This window comes from Chelonoidis abingdonii, chromosome 3 (assembly GCF_003597395.2).
Source record: "Chelonoidis abingdonii isolate Lonesome George chromosome 3, CheloAbing_2.0, whole genome shotgun sequence".
NCBI lineage: Eukaryota > Metazoa > Chordata > Testudines > Testudinidae > Chelonoidis > Chelonoidis abingdonii.
The window spans coordinates 76,997,780-77,013,821 of NC_133771.1; the positions used below are offsets into that span (position 1 = coordinate 76,997,780).

The 16,042-nt window shown below is 43.7% G+C and overlaps 1 protein-coding gene across 1 annotated transcript in view; it reads right to left on the minus strand.

Annotated features, from left to right (window-relative positions):
- The window catches only part of MMS22L (MMS22 like, DNA repair protein), a 152,922-nt gene extending 137,124 nt beyond the window's left edge, over nucleotides 1–15,798 (minus strand). The window contains exons 1-4 of the mRNA XM_032774069.2: nucleotides 15,692–15,798; nucleotides 10,992–11,185; nucleotides 9,559–9,684; nucleotides 5,657–5,709 (exon numbers count right to left, since the gene is read on the minus strand). Coding sequence (XP_032629960.1) covers nucleotides 5,657–5,709; nucleotides 9,559–9,684; nucleotides 10,992–11,170 — 358 coding nt within the window. The 5' untranslated portion in view covers nucleotides 11,171–11,185; nucleotides 15,692–15,798. The remainder of the gene's footprint in view (nucleotides 1–5,656; nucleotides 5,710–9,558; nucleotides 9,685–10,991; nucleotides 11,186–15,691) is intronic.
- Between the last annotated feature and the right edge of the window lie 244 nt (nucleotides 15,799–16,042).

Consider the following 16,042-nt stretch of genomic DNA (forward strand, 5'->3'; position numbering starts at 1 on the left):
TCTCCTTTTACTGTAAAGGGGTTACATAGGGAACCAAACACCTGACCAGAGGACCAATCAGGAAACAGGATTTTCAAAAGGAAGGGTGGGAACCTCTGCAGGTTTTTGGCTTTTTTCTGGGTCTTTTTGTTTTCCTCGGCTGTGAGTAGAGAAGGGCAACAAAGGTGTGACAAGATTATGGCGATCAACAGATGGCTCAGGCAGTGGTGCTATAAGGAGGGCTTTGGATGTATGGCCACTGGGAAGCATTCATGGACAGAGGACTGTTCTCTCGGGATGGACTTCACCTGAGTAAGGAGGGAAATAGACTTCTAGGATGGAGGCTGGCACAACTGATTAAGAGAGCTTTAAACTAGGAATTTGGGGAGATGGTTGGGAGATGTCCAGGTAATCTCCACGCGGAATTTAACATTGAGAGGGAAGAAAACAAAGTAAGAAGGATACAGCCGTGAGGAGAATGGACATAAGGAGGAAGGGTAGTGTAGATACCAGTCTAATATGGTGATACTGGTGGTAGAATGTCTGTGCCTAACCAGGTAAAGAAGAATGTCAGTGAAGCCAAATGGCAAAAATTAAGATGTCTGTACACTAATGCGAGGAGCCTAGGTAACAAAATGGAGGAACTAGAGCTACTGGTGCAGGAAGTGAAACCGGATATTATAGGGATAACAGAAACATGGTGGAATAGTAGTCATGACTGGAGTACAGGTATTGAAGGCTATGTGCTGTTTAGGAAAGACAGAAATAAAGGCAAAGGTGGTGGAGTAGCATTGTATATCAATGATGAGGTAACTGTAAAGAAATAAGAAGTGATGGAATGGATAAGACAGAGTCTGTCTGGGCAAAAATCACATTGGGAAAGAAAGCTACTAGAGCCTCCCCTGAGATAGTGCTTGGGGTGTGCTACAGACGCCGGGATCTGATTTGGATATGGATAGAGACCTCTTTAATGTTTTTAATGAAGTAAACACTAATGGGAATTGTGTGATCATGGGAGACTTTAACTTCCCAGATATAGACTGGAGGACAAGTGCTAGTAATAATAATAGGGCTCAGATTTTTCTGGATGTGATAGCTGATGGATTTCTTCACCAAGTAGTTGAAGAACCAACAAGAGGGGATGCCATTTTAGATTTGTTTTGGTGAGTAGTGAGGACCTCATAGAAGAAATGGTTGTAGGGGACAACCTTGGTTCGAGTGATCATGAGCTAATTCAGTTCAAACTAGATGGAAGGATAAACAAAAATAGATCTGGGACTAGGGTTTTTATTTCAAAAGGGCTAACTTTAAAGAATTAAGGAAATTAGTTAGGGAAGTGGATTGGACTGAAGAACTTGTGGATCTAAAGGCAGAGGAGGCCTGGAATTACTTCAAGTCAAAGCTGCAGAAACTATCAGAAGCCTGCATCCCAAGAAAGGGAAAAAAATCATAGGCAGGAGTTGTAGACCAAGCTGGATGAGCAAGCATCTCAGAGTGATAAGAAAAAGCAGAAAGCCTACAAGGAGTGGAAGATGGGAGGGATTAGCAAGGAAAGCTACCTTATTGAGGTCAGAACATGTAGGGATAAAGTGAGAAAGGCCAAAAGCCATGTAGAGTTGGACCTTGCAAAGGGAATTAAAACCAATAGTAAAAGGTTCTATAGCCATATAAATAAGAAGAAAACAAAGAAAAGAAGTGGGACCGCTAAACACTGAGGATGGAATGGAGGTTAAGGATAATCTAGGCATGGCCCAATATCTAAACAAATACTTTGCCTCAGTCTTTAATAAGGCTAATGAGGAGCTTAGGGATAATGGTAGGATGACAAATGGGAATGAGGATATGGAGGTAGATATTACACATCCGAGGTAGAAGCCAAACTCGAACAGCTTAATGGGACAAAATCGGAGGGCCCAGATAATCTTCATCCAAGAATATTAAAGGAACTGGCACATGAAATTGCAAGCCCATTAGCAAGAATTTTTAATGAATCAGTAAACTCAGGGGTTGTACCGTACGACTGGAGAATTGCTAACATAGTTCCTATTTTAAGAAAGGGAAAAAAAGTGATCCGAGTAACTATAGGCCTGTTAGTTTGACATCTGTAGTATGTAAGGTCTTGAAAAAAATTTTGAAGGAGAAAGTAGTTAAGGACATTGAGGTCAATGGTAATTGGGACAAAATACAACATGGTTTTACAAAAGGTAGATCGTGCCAAACCAACCTGATCTCCTTCTTTGAGAAGGTAACAGATTTTTTTTAGACAAAGGAAATGCAGTGGATCTAATTTACCTCGATTTCAGTAAGGCATTTGATACGGTTCACATGGGGAATTATTAGTTAAATTGGAAAAGATGGGGATCAATATGAAAATTGAAAGGTGGATAAGGAACTGGTTAAAGGGGAGACTACAACGGGTCGTACTGAAAGGTGAACTGTCAGGCTGGAAGGAGGTTACTAGTGGAGTTCCTCAGGATCAGTTTTGGGACCAATCTTATTTAACCTTTTTATTACTGACCTTGGCACAAAAAGTGGGAATGTGCTAATAAAGTTTGCGGATGACACAAAGCTGGAGGTATTGCTAACACAGAGAAGGACCGGGATATCATACAGGAAGATCTGGATGACCTTGTAAACTGGAGTAATAGTAATAGGATGAAATTTAATAGTGAAAAGTGCAAGGTCATGCATTTAGGGATTAATAACAAGAATTTTAGTTATAATTGGGGACACATCAGTTGGAAGTAACAGAGTAGGAGAAGGACTTTGGAGTATTGGTTGATCACAGGATGACTATGAGCCGCCAATATGATATGGCCGTTAAAAAACCTAATGTGGTTTTAGGATTCATCAGGCAAGGTATTTCAGTAGAGATAAGGAGGTGTTACTACCGTTAAACAATGCATTGATGTGACCTCATCTGGAATACTGTGTGCAGTTCCGGTTTCCCATGTTTAAGAAGGATGAATTCAAACTGGAACAGGTACAGAGAAGGGCAGCTAGGATGATCTGAGGAATGGAAAACCTATCTTATGAAAGGAGACTGAAAGATCTTGGCTTGTTTAGCCTAACCAAAAGAAGGCAATGGGGAGATATGATTGCTGTTTATAAATATAACAGAGGGATAAATACCAGGGAGGGAGAGGAATTATTTAAGCTTAGTATCAATGTGAACACAAGAACAAGTCGATATAAACTGGACACTAGGAAGTTTAGACTTGAAACTAGATAAAGGTTTCTAACCTTAGAGGAGTGAAGTTCTGAAACAGCCTTCCAAGGGAACTAGTGGGGGCAAAAGACATATCTGGCTTCAAGACTAAGCTTGATAAGTTTATGGAGGGGATGGTATGATGGCATAGCCTAAGTTTGGCAATTACTTGATCTTTGATTATTAGCAGGTAAATATGCCCAGTGGTCTGTGATGTGATGTTAGACGGGGTGGGATGTGAGTTACTACAGAGAATTCTTTCCTGGGTGCTGGCTAGTGAGTCTTGCCCACATGGTCAGGGTTTAGCTGATCGCCATATTTGGGGTTGGGAAGGAATTTTCCTCCAGGGCAGATTGGCAGAGGCCCTGGAGGTTTTTCGCCTTCCTCTGCAGCATGGGACACGGGTCACTTGCTGGAGGATCCTCTGCACCTTGAGGTCTTTAAACCACGATTTGAGGACTTCAATAACTCAGACATAGGTTAGGGGGTTGTTACAGGAGTGGGTGAGTGAGATTCTGTGGCCTGCATTGTGCAGGAGGTCAGACTAGATGACCATAATGGTTCCTTCTGACCTTCAGGCTATGAATCTATGAATCTTCACACACTCATCACGCCTCTGAGATATCTGCAGTGAGTCTCCAAAGCCTACTGGGGCTAGAGGGAGAAATGACGGGCAATATGGGTTGGCCAAGTGTACATGTACAATCCATCCACAGGGCCCAAATCGAATTTGGGGGATGATGGAAGAAGCTGGTTTGGCCCATTCCTCCCTCAAATACTTTGTATTTAGTGGCTGTGGCCTAGTTGTATGTGCACTCTGGCCAAGTAGGGCAGAGGATTTAATCCCTCAGCTTTGCAATTATTTTCAGTACAGCAAATTGTTTGCTTTTACTCAGACTTTGCTCTATTTTCTAGCATTAGGTCTGATAACAATATTTATGATACCTTTAAACAAAGGATACCCAAATGCTTTACAAACATCTGCTTCGTGTCTCTCTCTTACAGACTGCATGCACCTCAGGGCCTGAACCATTTCTTCAGTCAACCTTAGCACTTCAACAGAACAGTCCTGCATGTATTTCTTACATGAATGAAACCATTATTATACCAAAGACTGTAAAAGAAGGAAGTGCATTAGCAGTTGCATGAAGTTATTAAGGCTTTTCCAGAAGCAGGTAACATTACAGAAGTTACATATGACTCACTGGAAGAGGAAATAGCAGCAATAGTGCCGCAGAATTTAGGCTAAGTCTGCGCAGAAGTACATGGTGCCTCACCTAAAGAAGACATAGTATGGCTCCTACATTTGATTTTTGGCAAACATTTCTTACTATTTTGTTAACTATTTTACTTTATTATATTTTGCTATCTTGATATCTGACAAAGTGAATAAGACAAAATAAAGAGCCTCAAATAGATGCTTAAATTTAAAAAATAAATTATTTTTTCTTGGTCCATAAACAACATATAGAAGATTAACTGGAATTTAAAATAAAATCCTTTCCAGGCTGAGACCTTAAAGGTAAAATCTCAGTCAAAACTACACTTTTATGAGAAATCAACTATCCCTTGAAACCAGATTTTTATAAAAGAAGCAAGATGACAAGCTCAGACCTACAACTATAATGAAACAGCTGATTGGTTGGATCATCAATTAAATTAACACTAGTATGACAATCTCAAACAAAAAAACACAGATATTTATTTGTGCCTTTATAATAACTATTTCCAAGTAGCAACAGGATAGACAGTGTATTTCTGAGCAATTACTTCAGTTCTCAACTTGCTAAGTAATTTGGCCTTCAAACTCACAATAAGCCTAAGGCTGTAATAATCCTTCAGAAACGTACTTCTCATGCCTTAGCATTTAATTCAAATTAACTGTTTTGTAGTGCTGCCATTTCCTTGATTTTGTTGCAAGGACAAATGAAGTCCATAAATAATGTCTAAACTAAGCAAATATAACAATTTGTTTATATGTAAGCCAAGAGGATATGGAAGAATGCTATCTTAACTAAAATAATCATTGTGAGCTTGAATTAACTTTTTATTTTTAATTCAAAGAATTAACGGTTCACCAAGCCCTGCACTATGGGTGAAATCCTGGCCTTGTTGAAGTCAATGACAAAAATCCCATGGCCTTCAAGGTAGTCAAGATTTCACCCAAGCCATTTCCTACATAATCAACATACAGTTAGGCTGGTACTGAAGTGAGTCACGACACCTCTGCTAAGAACATTTTTCTTCCCACTTGCTTTAGCCTACCACAGCAATAATGTCAGAAATATATACAGCCAGAGACATTAAGACATTGCAGGTTTATGCTAATACATATTATTAATGTTTGGGGCTTCTAGGTGCTACTACAATACAATCAGAAATCAAGCCCTGTTGTGCTAGACTCTTTACACCCATATAATAAAAAGACCGTCTTCTACCCCAATATAAATGGAAATATGTCAAACTTACCAAAGTCTGATGAACTCATCTGTACTAGGTTTTCCAATTTGTGTATGTGTTGCCTAATTAAAAAGAAAAACGCAAAACTAAGTATTATATAGTTAAAGGATATTTCCCAAACATTCATTTTATAGTGCTGTAAATCTATAGAATGTTTTTCAAAACACAAAATAAGAAACAGACTCTTCCCAGAAAAGCTTATAAGAACATAAACCGGGCATCAGGTCACTCAGGAGAGGCTATGGAGACATCGAATACGAGGGATCGTCATAAGGAAAATGCCATGCTGTTCCAAGCATGGCAGGGAGGGCACCAAGAAAAAAGGCCATGAGGAGACAAAATAATGGCTAAAGCAAGAAGTATGTAGGGCTGGAGCAGGCAGATATGAGAACAGAGATGTAGGACGGGCAAGACTAGGCAGGATTCTGAAGGTGAAGAATTTGATGTGGAATAAGACAGAATCTACTGAAGGGATTTTGGGGGAGGATACATGAATGGAGTGGCAGAAGACGACTTTAGCAGCATTTATAACAAACTGGAGAAGTCAGACAAGAGAAAGCCAAAAAAAAGGATCAGACAAGAGATAAGCAAGGTAGCTTAAGTGATTTATTTAGATTCATAAAATGTACTGGTCAGTCTCTTAATTTGTGTCCAAAAGTAAACAACACAAGTCAGCTCAACAGACTCTCCTCATATCATCTACCCCCAAAGACTCCTCAACACCCCCATCTTGCCCCAATATAAATTTGGGAGAACAGACAAATCGTGCAGCCTACACTTTAAGACCACCAATTCCAAGCTCTGGCAAACAACTGGGGCAGAAATGATTTACAGAATAGGAGACTCTCTCATGGAGATTGTCCAGCCAGCAGCCCCCTCCTTATCTAAAGTAGGGTGATGACTATTATTAATCTAGCGTACTTTAATTAATAGTAACACCCACAGTATTGGGTAAGGGGAGGTTGTCTCTAAGGTAGGAAGAGCTCAATAATTCATGGTTTTTGTAGGTGAACACCAACAACTTCACTTAGAAATCTGTTTGACAGCCACTGCAAATCACAGCACACAGGTGCAATGTAACCCAACAGGAAGTGCCAACTAATAATAATGCTGCTACATTCTGCACTAAGTGTAATTTTCAGATTGCTTTCAAGTGTAGCCCCCATGTAGAGTGTATGGCAGTAATCTGGACATGAGAAAGGCATATATGACCACGGTGAGGTCATGAAAGAAAAGTCTCCATCCTTTTTGTCAAGCGCAAATTTTAAAAACCCTAGGAAATGTCCAACTATCTTGCAAGGATCCAATAAGCCCCAGTTGGAAGCCTGTACAAGGAGAGTTGATCATACTCTTACAAGTGTGGACACCGAAACAGAATGGTTGGAAATTTTCTCCACATTGTACGAAAGCCACTTCAGTCATTTGGGCTGAGCTTCAGCCAGCTATATCTCATCCAAACTACAAACTCCATTAGACACTGGATAAGTTTTTTCAACCACATCCATTGCATGGGAAAAGATGGAAGCACTGGGTGATTTCAACATAGAGGAGTACCAAAGTTGAAAGTTCAATAAGTGGAGAGAGCAGAAACCAAAAAGGAGTCAAATATAAAGTAATAGTTTAAAAAAGAAAACATTAAATCAATATAGTGCAGAGGAGGAGTGAGCCCAGGGGGGGCGGAAGAGGAGAAGAGGAGTCAATTAGACTCAGGCTTTGTCTACACTACAGGCTTCGATAGTAAAACATCTGGGGGGGGGTGTAGGGGAGGGCACCAGTGTGGACAGAACTATACTGGTGTGAGATGTCCTGCCGACATACCCCCAAGAAGTGGTGGTAGCTGTTTTAATTATGCTGATGGGAGAGCTCTCTCGCTCCTCCATAAAGTGGCTACGCAGGAGACCATGAAGCAGTGCAGATGCAGTGGTACAGCTGTGCCACTGTAAGGTCTGTAGTGTAGACATACCCTCAGGTCACAAAAAAGAAAGAAGTGAGTAGTGATGAAAGAGAACAAATGGTATTGGGAGAGATAAAGACCGCTGTTGGGGAAAATGTAAAGAGAGTGACAGAGATTCTAACTGGGAGTTGGGAAGACATCAAACGAACAGAAATGAATAATAATTATATTGGCTTGAATATAGTATATTTCATCCAGAAAGACAAGTGCCTTACACTTCAGCTACAAAGTCCGTACAAGGCTCACTTCACCCACAACTGAAATAATCTTTGGTGTGGAATGTGGGATCACCTTACCACTAAACAAATCTTTAGGGCAGGATGGAATGAACACAGCCATATCCAACACTAAACACAAGGGTAATGTATCTAGCAAAATGTAATTACCAAAATTGGATTTGGGCCAGGACACCAGTGTTTAATGTCCATATCCTTATAAAAGCACAAGAGGAAGTTTCATGGCCACAAATATTCAGGAACTGTTTTATATCTTATTTGAAAGATATGTTCTTTTTTTTTTTATGCACACAGAAAACATACAGAATACAATTTTAAGCAAATGTTATTAGTGAAAATAACTGGCTAAGCAGAGTTCACATATTAGAGCCCCATTCCCTACAGAACTGCTTCTGTAGGTGAAGAGTTAGCTAAAGCTATCCATATCTTGTGGGCTCAGATGCCACACAAACTATATTCTATGCTGAAGAAATGCTTCCCCATCAGAAGCAGCCTTAGAAGGCCACCTAGCCCTGCTGCTTTCCCCAGGGCGAACTCTGTGACTCCACTAGCCTGATTGCTATATGACAATTGGATTCTAGAGAATGACACCCACGATGGCAATTAACGTGCTTAGTGCCTCCCTATCATCCTACATGATTATCTGAGTCTAGAGAGCAGGTCTTTTGTGAGGGGGGTTAGGAAGATCAGTTACATGGATAGAAAACACTTCTGTGACCAAACAGGATCAATTTTTGGCACAGAATGAATCAGGTAGAATGCTGAAAAGAGATACACAGAGATTCAATTAACTAATCAAAACCATTAACGAGCTAGCCTGCCATCTTTTTTTCTATGTGGGAAAAAAAAACCATAGTAAAGTCAAAGCTTATATCAAAGAGGAGGAGCCAATGTCTTTTTTTAAAAATCATTCCCCCCCCGCCCATTTTTCAGGATCTGCACCATTATGTTATAAAGACCAGAACCTATTAATGACATGTTCCACGACACACCCATGGTTATACCCTCAAGGTACAGTAGAATTCACTGTAATTGAGGGAGTGATGGGATGTATGACAGATGTTTGAGGTATCACATAAAAAAACCCCAGTCCACCCTCCATGTGTTTTACATCCTGAGGATTAACAGTAGCAAAGAGGATTATCAATGATCTGTATGTTTGTACTGACCAGATTAAACATCTGCCCTGAATAAATCAAACACAGAGCAGCTATATCCAAAGAGACTGCTGACACTATCCTAATCCAAACAAGCGAAGAAAATGCCATATCCAACATTTACAGTTTTTGATTTATAGCATCCACGTTTATGTGCACATACAAAAAAGTTCATTTAGTCTATTTAATTAAAGCAAAACCTGATACAGTTTAGGGATGGACTCTGACACTAGACAAGTATTAGTGTACATTATGAATTAAGCAAAAATTGTTGTAACAGATATTTCATCTCATGCGCCATGCTGCTTAGAAATTCAACATCTACTCACATTACACTCCAATTCTAATCCATAGTTCGCTAGTGTATAGTTAATCAATTTTAGTTACTCTACCAGTAGGTCACCTGCCGCTCACGGGATTGCACTGTTCATATAATATCATGTTTACCACACTTTAAGATATTTTGTCTATGACTTTCATATGTAGAAACCCCCAAAGTTTATTAAGCAACATAGTATAATTAAATATTGGAAACGGGCCAATGAGGTAATAAGAATATCATACCTAAGTAAACCAAAGAGAAGTCTACAGGACTCAACTAAAGCAATTTCAGTAACCCAATGAAAGCCAAATATTTCCACTGTATCTTCTTCATAGTCAGTTGGAGAAGGATCCAGCCTCAGCAAAAGCCTGAAAAAGAAAGCAAGCACCATTCACAGATTCTTCTATATTATAAAGGATACAGTACCTACAGATGACTTGTGTATCAGTGTTATTTTATCAATATATCTGTAGTGTACACGCTATAGACAGGAAGTTCCAACAGTGCTCTCCAAGGAAAGGCTATTAAACCTTTTATAAGGATACAATATCAAGTATATAAAATATGGCTCCTAGCTCCAATAGCATAAAAGCATCTCTCTGTCATAAACTACAATAAATTTTAGACACAAAGAAAAACTAGCCCATCATTCTAAAGCATCTTTCACCCTTACAGCAGAGCCTGCTTGAGGCACGATATACAGCTTGTTTTTAATATGATGAAGGAGACTGCTACATTACCTAAAGCGCTCCACTGCAATGCATGTCAGTTGAAATACTGATCCACCTGAATGGTCCAGTATGTCTAATAATTATCTCTAGAATGAGCATTTATTCTTCTAGGTGGACTTACTAGTACTTATAAGTAACCCTTTGGACATAGATACAGAACATAATCTTCAACAGCTGAAATAATCACATCCACATAGTTTGCGGTTTCATAATAAATTACTCTAACTCTAGACCAAGAAAAACATTTTATCTTAACATTCAAGTGCTCTATAGACTTCAGGGTTTACTTCAGCCACCTATGGTCGATTCTGCCTCATTACTGCACGCAGTTTAAAGAAAAGCAAGAAACAGCATTTCTAGTTTAACTGTAAAGAAAACATAGTGACACTATGTTTGGCTACAGATTCAGTACTCAGAGGGAAAAGCAGCACCTATTGAGTTACCAGTGCTAATTCCTGCAACACCTATATACTTCTAGGTAAGGACCAAAACACTATTTATTTATGAGATATGAGCCAATCGCAGCCTACGATGGTATGATCATTATTTTATTGCCATTGTGCCAAGCACCCCAGTTGTTCTAGGTACTGAATACCTCCATCGGTGTTCCTAAGAACTTACAGTCTAACTAGACAAGGCAGACAAAGGAATTATCATCCTCATTTTAAAAATGGGGAATAGATGGGCAAATAAAGATGAAGTGATTTGCCCAAGGTCACACAAGAAGTCTGTGGCAGAGCTAGGAATTGACTATTTTAATCATAAACTCAAATACTGAGTATTTTAATCATAAAACCACCCTTCTTCCCTGGTATGAGTGGCAAGCTTATCTGAGGGACGCAAATGGTTGAAGAAAACAAATTTAAAGATGCTGGCAGCTGCTGAAAGAAGCAACTGAAGCATTCCAAAAGTATAACATATGTTTATATTCAATATAAACATACCTCTTAAGAGACCCACTTGCTAGATGAGACTCTACAGAAAAGTTTCTCCCTCCATCTCGATTGTCTAAAGTACAGGAAAAACAAGGGGGTCTGGAGTTCTCCTTTTCCACTTCCATCGCCATCTCTAAGCTTTCAGTGAGGCATGGGGGTGTGAGGGAAATAGTGAAGTCATCATCCATTGTTTACACTTGTTCCTGAAAATATATTTAAAAAATCAAATAAAATTTAGTTTTCTGAAGACGGGTTTCCTGTAGCTACATTTTCCCTACTGAATGAAAAAAGGTAATTGAGTTAAAGACTCCCGTTACCCATTACCTACAATAAAAGAGCACTGCAGCTCAAGTGCACGCTAAATAGCAATAAATCTGCAGACTGAATCACTGCTCTAATATTAATTATGCAACTATGTAACTCACACGTTGATAAAGTGAGTAAAATTACCATATGATTAACTCAGATTTAGCTAAGGCTGCAAGAAAGCTTGTATTTAAAATCTGTTTACCAAAAAGTCTGGAAGTGAAAAGGGAGAGAACAAAAGCAAGAAGACTAATGTTCACTAAACAAGGGCATATATCTAAAAGAAAACTTTCTAACTGACTTTAAAAAAACAACCAGAAAAGTAAAGTTTTAAACAGTAACCTGAAAGTGCAGGTTATAGAGCTCTACCATAATTATATCTATTCTAAGTTCAACCATGGTTTCAGTTTGTTTGCTGACACTTCTTAGTAATGTTTTTACATGATCTAACTCACTCTGCAGTATTGTTTAGTCTCAAGTCAATATAATCAAGTATTCATTGCTTAAACATATCTTCAACCTTTTATGCCTGGTTTTGAACTTCCCCGTGAATTATTAAGCATATTCATTGTAATTTTGCAAATCACAGTAAACACAGAAGTACATCTTAATAGGCTGACTCAAATTAAAGGGATCATTTCATACACTCCTGAACTAACCCTGATTATAAATACAGTAGGACATGATCACAGAAAGAATCCCTTACGGAAAAAAAGGGCAATGACTTCTGGACAGCACATTTTAATTTAACTCCAGAGATGGATTAGGGACAGATCTTCTTAGTTACCATCCAAATACAATTCTGTGCATTTCTCACCTGCAGTATTGCTGAACATTTGAATCAGTGACTGGATTTTACTAACTTTCCTTGCAAGCTCTTAGTGAAGAAATACCTCCTTTAAAATGCAAAACTATTCTCTGTTTAGATTGTTACAGTAAGCATTTGAAAAAAAATCAGGTATCTAGTGCCAGAGATGCAAACAAGAGGACAATAAAAAAAGATGATTTTAGGGTCAATGTCTTAGGAAGGAAAGTAGCCCCAGCTGCCAAAAAACTTGCGGCAGTTCCTGCCACCATACACAGGGCCTCTATCCTTTGTATCAGAATCTAGCTGCTATGTATATGATAAATTGGAAGTTTCTCCTCCCTACACCTCTCTACAAAGAGAGAAGGAACCACTTTCTTCCTTCTGAACTGCTGGAAACCAGTTTCTCTTGCTTAACGTATCCTCCCTCTTAGGCACCCTCTGCCCCAACATTTTGGAGTCCTTCTCCCGTTCTGCTGCTTATTGGTTTTCCAGTCAAATGAACGTGACTGACATGATTACGATCCATTTTGGTGTTACTAAGAGGGTGCTGAATAGTCCCAGTGCAACAGACACAAGACTTTCATTACCACTTCCTAGGAATTTGTCTGGCTGCAGAGGCAGGCAATACAATATTGCATCAGGTCACATTTGAAAAGTTTTCCTCACGACCATATAAGCTTGTTAAGTTAGGCACTCACACTTGCCAGAGAAAGCTTCCTAATCATTACTTCTATGGGGCTTTCTCAAACCCTGATGGGGCATACAAACTAGGGCCACACAAAAACTTCACATAAAGCACATGCACTTGCAATAATACATGTCAGGCAAAGGATACAGCCACTTGAAGTAACACACTGGGCAGAGGAAAGTGCACTACCGAAAATATATCCTAGGCACTGGGCAGAGGGGAGTGCACTGGGGATAACATATGCTGGGCACAAACAGGAGTCAGTGGATGCCATGCAGTGGGCAGCTGGGAGTGCACTGGGAATAACCCAGGCTGGGCACAAAGGCAGTCAGTGTAGGCCATACACATGGGTGGCAAGTTTGTAGAAATTTTGATGGTGCCCAGAACCCGCCCCCCAACTCTGCCCCCACCTGCCTAAGGCTCTGGGTGGGGTTTCAGGGTGGGGGGGAGGTCTGGGGTGCAGGTCCTGGGCTGGGGATTAGGGTGCAGGCTTTGGGATGGAGTTTGGGTGCAGGCTCTGGACTGGGGTGTAGGAAGGGGTGAGGGGTGCAGGAAGGGGTGAGGGGTGCAAGCTCTGGGAGGGAGTTTGGGTGCTGGGTGCAGGCTCTGGGCTGGGGCAGGGGGTGAGTGTGCAGGAGGGGGTGAGGGGTGCAGGCTTTGGGATGGAGTTTGGGTGCAGGCTCTGGACTGGGGTGTAGGAAGGGGGAGGTGATGCATGCTCTGGGAGGGAGTTTGGGGAGAGGAGGGAGTGCAGGGGTGAAGGCTGTGGGGCTGAGGGTTTCATGATGGGGGGCTGAAGGCAAGGGAAGAGGGTTGGGTTGTGGGGTGAGGGCTGTGGGGCTGAGGATGAGGGGTTCATGCTGCAGAGGGGGGGCTCAGAGCTGGGGCAGAGGATCAGGGTGTGGAGGCATGAGGACTGTGGCTGGGTTTGAGGGGTTCATCCTGCGGGGGGTTCAGACCTGGGGCAAAGGATCAGGGTGCGGAGGGATGAGGGTTGGGGCTGAGGAGGTATTCATGCTGCAGGGGGGCTCAGGGCTGGGGCAGAGGATTAGGGTGCAGGGAGATGAGGGCTGTGGCTGGGGATGAAGGGTTTGGAGCGCTGGAAGGGCTCAGCGCTAGGGCGTAAGGGCAGCCTGCCCTGCCAGTAGGGGATGGGAGACACTAGGCCCCCTGGGGCAGCAAACAGCAATTCTGCCAGGAGCCCTTCCACTCCGGAAGCAGGAGCAGGCAGGGACAAGGTGGGGGGGGGCCCGCAGGGGAGGGGTCGGCAGGCCGACGCCCAGGACCCGGCCAGGCAGAGACACGGCAGCGGACCCGCAGGAGGCCGGGGCACCGATCCAGCAGGCCGGACGGGGAGAGACCCAGCTCCAAATAATATGCGGAGCGGCACCTGGCCCAGAATTCCTGGTGATCCGAGGCACGGCAATGTAATATAACTGACCACGTATGGCATACACGGGCAGAGCGAGGGTGCTCGGGAACACCTATGGTGCGCAGTCACGTGCCAGGTCATGCAAGAGGCAAGAGGGTAGGGGCACTAGGGATAACCATAAGGTGTCGCAGTCAGTGTAGGCTCATGCAGGGCAGAATGGGAGGGCGCTGAGGATAACCTATGTGCTGAGTCAGTGTAGGCCATCAAGCAGTGGGCAGAGGGAGGGCGCTGGTGACAACGCTAATGTTGCTAGCAGTTCAGTGTACCCTGCAGGGGGCAGAAGGGAGGCACTAAGGATAACACCATGGCGGCACGTCACTGCAGCCAGGCAAGGGGGCAGAAGGGAGGGCGCTGGGGACTAACCTAGTGGTCTGGCAGTCAACTGCCAGGCCTAGGCAAGTGCGGCAGAAGGAGGAAACGCGGGTGACACCTATGTGTGCTGGGCATCAGAGTAGGCCCATGCAGGGGGAACAGGAGGAAGGGACACGTAGGGATAACCCGTGGCTCGCAGTCACTACAGGTCCAGGCAGGCAGGCATGAAGGGATGACCGCTGGGATAACCTAGGTGCGCAGTCAGTGTAGGCCATGCAGGGCGCAGAAGGGAAGGGCGCCATGGGCATAACCTATGGTGCTCGCGTCCACTGAGGCCAGGCAAGTGGGTCAGAAGGGAGGGCGCTGAGGGATGAACCTATGATCTGCCAGTCAGTGTAAGCCAGCATGGATGCAGAAAGGAAGGGAAACGCGGTGAACACCAGTGCTGAGCAGTCAGTGAGCCATGCCAGGGGGTACACGGAGAAGGGACAACTAGGGATACCCATGGGACTGCCTGCAGTCACTACAGGCCAGGCAGGGGGCAGAAGGGAGGGCGCTGGGGATAACCTATGGTGCTGCAGTCACTGCAGGCCAGGCAGGGGGCAGAAGGGAGGGCGCTGGGGATAACCTATGTTGCTGCAGTCACTGCAGGCCATGCAGTGGGCAGAAAGGAGGGCACTGGGGATAACCCATGGTGCTGCAGTCAGTGTAGGCCATGCAGTGGGCAGAAGGGAGGGTGCTGGCGATAACCTATGTTGCTCCAGTCAGTGTAGGCCATGTAGTGGGCAGAAGGGAGGGCGCTGGGGATAACCTATATTGCTGCAGTCAGTGTAGGCCATGCAGTGGGCAGAAGGGAGGGCGCTGAGGATAGCCCATGGTGCTGCAGTCAGTGTAGGCCATGCAGTGGGCAGAAGGGAGGGCGCTGGGGATAACCTATATTGCTGCAGTCAGTGTAGGCCATGCAGTGGGCAGAAGGGAGGGCGCTGGGGATAACCCATAGTGCTGCAGTCACTGCAAGTCATGCCCCGAGGGTCCGCACTAGGCACCTGGCGCGCAGGGAAGGGCCAATCGGGCACAGGGTGAGAGAAGGGGAGCAGCCGCGCGGGGAGAAGCACGCGCCGGGGAAGGTGCGACCGCCGGGGCCGGGTGCACGCGTTACCTACGTGTCTCAGAATTTTTGCCTCTTCTCCTTCCGAACCCCGCTACTTTTCCGTACGTCCCGCGCACAACAACTAGGCAACTACTGCGCGTGCTCCAGGGCAGGAGCTCCGGCCACGGTCCCTGCCCATTGGACAGGGCCCCTGTGTGACTCCGCCCTCTGTCTCCTGAGACGCTCGCGCTCTCCCAACCTCGCTTCCGCCTGCAGCCCGCCAGACTGAAAGAGACAAACCCCTGGCAGGGGCCATCTCCAAATTACACCCCCGGGCCGCAGCCTGTGTGCCGCACGCAGGGGGGGACAGCCAGGCGAACCACACCCGCCCAACGCACGCTGCCCTCTCCCGGGCTCTGCTTCA